Source organism: Diabrotica virgifera, chromosome 1 (assembly GCF_917563875.1).
Source record: "Diabrotica virgifera virgifera chromosome 1, PGI_DIABVI_V3a".
Classification (NCBI taxonomy): domain Eukaryota; kingdom Metazoa; phylum Arthropoda; class Insecta; order Coleoptera; family Chrysomelidae; genus Diabrotica; species Diabrotica virgifera.
In genome coordinates this window covers 220,864,558-220,870,557 of record NC_065443.1, presented here as the reverse complement: position 1 = coordinate 220,870,557, position 6,000 = coordinate 220,864,558, and the positions used below count along the sequence as shown (strand labels likewise).

Sequence of the window (6,000 nt, the reverse complement as noted above, 5' to 3'; positions counted from 1 at the left end):
TTGGTTTTACTAATTTAACTGTATGTAAAAAATAATGAAAATCTTCAAGTCCAAAGCTATCAATCACGTTATCGAAAAGCCTGCAAAGCGGAGGAGAGTCCTTTAGCTTCCAGTATTTATTAGTTAAATCCGCTACATTTAGCTTGTTAATATTTTGGTAAAGACCGATATTTAGGTAACGAATTTTCATTAAAAATTTCCGGCTGAGATATTTCCTTCTATAACAAATTGAGTGGAATTTCTAAAGCTTCTACATGTAAAGCTTTATTTGGAGTTGATTTCATAGCTCCTAAACAGATACGGAGTCCTAAGTTCTGTACAACGTCTACTTTGTTTAAAATATGTTTAGAAGCTGAGCCATATAATCAATTATAGATCTAATATATGATCGATCGAAAAGTAAGGAAGTTTCAACATCACCTCCCCACCAAGTCCTTGAAATTGCTTATTCCAAGCTCTACAAGTTATCGTAAGTTCTCAAGAGATCGTCTGTTTGGTATACCATAATTTATTTTTAATCTTTTTTGGCTTTTGTTATTTTAACACCACCATTTTGAGAATTGTCACAGTCATTGATATGACTGTAAACTGTAGGAAGTAAACTGTGTAAGACTATAAAGTCAAAGTTGGCCTAAGATGGTTGATTGAGGTTTTGATAGGGTTTCACCATGTTCCCATAGGCAATATCCTGTAACATCGGCGTTTAGCCTGTTGAATATTATTTTTAAATAATGTAAATCGAATTTTAAATTCAACCATTGTTTGGTTCTGGGGTTATTTAGCAAGTATGCACATTCACTGATGATGGACCGATAGGTCTGAAAACGTTCTGAATTGGACATATTTTATTCAATCCATTGGGATTTTTAAGTTTTAATAAATATACCAATTTACATAGAAGTGGTTTTACTTCTTGTTAGAGTTTTTTAATATTATTAATAATATTTCGTATTTTGACAACGACATCCGATTTGGCATCGAAACGTTAATAAAATCATTTTTTTAGTTAAATTGTAGCCGATTTCTCATTTAGAATAGTAGATTACAAAAATGCCACAACGAAATAGCTTCAGAACAACAGTAAATTTATAGGATAATATCGCTAAATTTCCCAGCTCGACTAGTTTCATTTCTTTTTATCACACAACTTAATACTCTGGGTTAATTAGCAAAATTCATGGAAAAGATATTTACCAGCAATTTTATTGCTGGAATCGAATTATAAGATCCTATATATTAATAATATACGTATGCGAAGTCCGCAGATATTGTGCTATATTTTTTATAAACAAAATGGCGCCGACAAATCGCATTTTTTTCAATTAATGCTCTATAACTCCGAAGATTTTAACTTTACAACAAAAATACCCAAATAAAAATTCAACCCAATTAAATTCTGCATAGAGATATGTTTTTCCCGATTTACTCCGAAATTTATATTTTGTCGATAAAATATTAAATAAGCATCTCATCTTTATAATCTTTATAAGTTTGATCAATGTATCATGATTATTTTGGTTATTATTGCGATCGTAAATTGTTAATTAACAATTGAATTGTTGCTAAAATATTTGTTTAATTTTCACCGGCTTCTGGAATTACAATCTATACCAAGAAAGCTATGATGTCACTAAGTTATTAAATTATTGATTAATAATTTATTACCTAAAACTTTATATGAAAATTAAAGATTTTGTTGGGAAAACCCTTATTTTCCGAGTAAAATTTTCGTCGGAGCAGATCGGGAAAAACATATCTCTATGCAGAATTTAATTGCGGTGAATTTTTATGTGAGTGTTTTTGTTTTAAAGTTAAAATCTTCGGAGTTATAGAGCAATAATTGAAAAAAAAACACGATTTTCGGGCGCCATTTTGTTTACAAAAAAAGTAGCACACTATCTGCGGACTTTGCATACCTATATTATTAGTATATAAAATCATTAGCTTCGATTCCAGCAATAAAATTGCTGGTAAATAACTTTTCCCAAAAATGGCCTATTCTCCGATAATCAACCCCGACTATAATACGTTTTCCACCTTTTGTGCTATTTTGCCGGTTACTAGCGTGCTTATCACTGTATTTACTTTATTACAATGGAATATAAATAGGCTTTATGCCCCGTATGATCGGTATGCTTAAACTTTTAGTCATTGATCTTTCATCTTCTTACACTTATTTAAGTGGTATTTACATATGTTTTATTAAAATAATAAAGGTTTTTTAATATCCCGAATGACAGATCGATTTTAAAACATATTTTTTCTTTCTGTACTAAATTGAAACAAATGGATTGTAATTCAAAATTGCTTCGATTTCTATAAATCAGTTTATTGAAAACCATCAATATTAATCAAGCGAGAGCATCTGGCGAGGACAAATTCGTTCCGATAATGCCTCATTACGCAAAATAAATTCCCGAAATGAAAACGTCTTTATAATACTTCAATTTATCAAAAGTTAAGAAGATTATTGGCGTGTGCGCCTTTATTGAGTCGGCAATAAATTTTTCTCCGTTGCTTTCTTATCACGTTATTTAGCGGAGTGGGCCATTTTTCATACAGGCTTTCATTTATTTTGCTTTGGAGGAGAATCTGTTCCTTGTTAGGACATGACGGACGGGCAAATCCCTTCTTAATTTTCGAATAATATCGCCAAGGTGTCGATCCGAAACTTAGTAGACGTCGCGTCGGGACGTCGCTCGGCTTCTGCTTTCAAATTACTTTGGAAGAGAAACCCTTTGGGACATTAAAATTTGATAGACAGTTGAATATGTTTAACAAAAAATTATGTGTAACAATTTTCTTATTACCATATTTAATTAAGGCATGTACAATAGGGCGGAGCGCAAAATTATTTTTTCGAATTTCAGTTTCGCGGGGTGCGGAATTGATGCGTCTTTCATTTTAGAATGAAAAACTTAGATGACACTTTTTCGTATTTTCATTCTGAAAAGTGCCCCAAGGTGATTGACATTTTGGAATTTTGTAAAAAAAAAATTTCTAAAAAAAATTTGATATAGTCAACTAGAGTCAACGATTATGTTTTATTCATTTATTTAAGCTATTAGGACTATAATATGAAATAAAAAAAAGAAAAATAGTTAAAATATAAAATAAAAAAAAATATGTTTACAAATTGAAGAATAACATAAAAACCCATTGTGAAAGATAATCTTTCTTAGTATCAAATTTAGGCATCAAAAGGCATGATTTGAGCTTATTCTTAATGAATCCGTCTCTCCTCCGTGACCCACGGAGGGCAGAGGGCAGCACTTGCTTCTGTAACTAATTTGACACACCTTTCAGAGGATTGTGTGTGACACGGAATTTTTCCGTGATATCCTATGATGGCCTAAAATATCTTTTCGGTACTTAAATTCTTCGTAAGTGGAGGTTCTGTCTTGGCGATGAAAATCAGCGAAATATAACGATTTGTTAAACAGAGTACCACTTGGTTTTATTCAGCTGTATACACAATAAACCTCAACCCCATTATATATATAGTTAAAGTATCCTATGTGTAAACTGTGTGTCACAATCGATGTTATCATCAGCATCCACATTTAAAGTAGGTACTTGGAAAATTTGTAAGGCTCCTACGTATGATGTCTCTCTGATCTTCAATATTCTGCGGAGTGCAACTTTTCTGACGTACTGTCTGTTGTCGGCTAACATTCCTAGTAGTAGATTCTCTGAATGTCCAAAGAATGCATTTTTCTGTATGACTGGGAAAACAACATTCTTTAAGTGGTTTGGCAAATAGCGCGACAGTTTTATCGTATCATATAAATGTTTGGCACCAAAAATACAAATTGGCCTAGTCTTGATCCTGAACCAAATAGGAGCATAGACCGTTAAAATAAATGTGCTTAGTATAGTTAGGTTTTCTGATGAAGTTTGGCTTGAGACATATAATCTCAATATCCGATTAACCATTGTCAACCATCTAGGGTGAACTAGTTTACTAGGATTTTTTCACAAAATTTTCATCACAATGTCAACTATTGATATACTGACATATTTGTAGTAGATATAGTTAGTTGGTGCTTAATTCCTGTGTCGATTTGGTGTAATATCGGGCAACGTACATTTAATTGCATCAAACGGAACAATGAATAATACTTCACAGTTAGTAACTGCCTTGCCAGTGGGACCTGTGAAATCTTCTGGTCCACTTCTAGTGCCATCTAGTTGTTGAAAAAGGTGACGCAATGTCAGGTCATTGGCGTGTAGTTGGCATATGAACCATTGGAGTGGAGGTGGAAACTTGATTTCCAATAAACGAATAACGCCACATTTGCTTCCTTGGTTAACGACAGTCCCATCACAATCAACATCCATTATTTGATTTACATCAATAGACTTCGAGGAAAGAAATATCAGAATAGAATTACAAAGTAGTCCTAGATTTAGAACGAGCTCGTCGAAATCTATTTCTGTTTATAACTCGTGATGAATCGTTTTCAGTGATGAGACCAATATCATTGAAAGCTGCAAAAATGATTGCTACTCCACCACGATCTGGAACCCCATAAAGATCTAATGTTCTGGCAACAACCGGAAATGTGACATCAGCCATTGTGAGTGAAGAAATGGAAATAATCGATTGAGATTGAAAGTCCTCAATTTCACTGCTTTTGTTTAATGTATCTGGCTGTTGAACATTCGGTTGTATCTTTGAAGTTGTAGGTAATCTAGAAGTACTAGGAATGGTTTCCACCCCTATTTGTTCTTCAAGTTGCTCTTCTTGGTGTAATCTATGTAAATCCATCTCATTGTTTTGGTCGCTGCACGATATAAACTATTAATCGCTATTTTATGGTCAGTTTGTTTGTCGATTAAGAAATTTCGTTCTGGTATTGGAATCTTTCGGTTTCTAGGACAGTTGCAATCTCTGAACTCTAAACATTTGCAAGTTGCAATATCAAACAATTTCTTGCTATCCTCACCAAATTTTAATAGCTTCTCTTTGTAATCGTCTTCGTCCTTCCTGCCTTCATAAGGTTTCAATAATGTTATATACTTATCGTGGAAAACTATAATAATTCTAGCCAATATTGTTTTGTGTTCTACTTACTTATAATTGAAATTAAGTGGGAGAGTGAAGGTCGAAGGTTATAACTCCTTGGTGCAGCGTTAGGTAGGTGGTTGGCGCTAAATTCAAAATACATCAAATTAAGTAGCGCTGGAGCAGTTATTCTGATAAAAATAAAAATAAGTGTTATTGAAGTTTTTGATTCATATCCTAGAAGCGAATTGATACCGCAGCCCGCGTAGGTAAAAATGCAAAAAAAATGTTTTTTTTAAATTTTAAAATTTTAATTACGTTGGGGCAGATATTAGAGTCATAATATAAAAAAATTACAATTAACTTTTCCAATCATTTCCCACAGTAGCGTCGATTCCGCACCCCGCGTTTGTAAAAATTGTTATTTCATTTTTCTCCATATAACAGCGCTCCATCCTAATGTACAATGTACAGGGCTATTCACAATTTTTTTATCCCCCTGTAATCTGCTATATTTACAGAATTAGAAAAAATGTAAAATATAAAATTCGATTACAAATTTATTTATATACAAATTCGATTTTTAAATTAAGATTTTCTGACATTTTATATATCATACCAGTGACGTCATCCGTCTAGGCGTAATGACGTAATCAACTATTGAATGGGGGTCTTGTGCTAGCTCATTTGAAAGGTTATTCAATTCCCTATTCACTAATATAAATATTAAGACAATTATTTATACAGGGTGTCCAAAAATTTTTTTTTAATAAATTAATTGACACAAAAAGGAGAATGTATGTAATTTATATAATCCAAATATCTTCTACTGCTGTTAAAAAAACAGAAATAAAAGTTTGTTGTACAAATAAACATTGATTTTTGCCTTAATTCAATGTTTAAACTGCCAAAAGGCAGACGTTACACATGTAAGGAACACACTGTATAATAAGACATTATTATATATTATCATGTGTATTATATAACACTGT

The 6,000-nt window shown here is 32.4% G+C and overlaps 1 protein-coding gene across 1 annotated transcript in view; it reads right to left on the bottom strand.

Moving 5' to 3' along the window:
* Positions 1-4,390: 4,390 nt before the first annotated feature.
* The window catches only part of LOC126892843 (uncharacterized), a 42,251-nt gene continuing 40,641 nt past the window's right edge, over positions 4,391-6,000 (bottom strand). The window contains exon 3 of the mRNA XM_050662647.1: positions 4,391-4,787. Within this exon, the coding sequence (XP_050518604.1) occupies positions 4,391-4,787 (397 nt within the window). The remainder of the gene's footprint in view (positions 4,788-6,000) is intronic.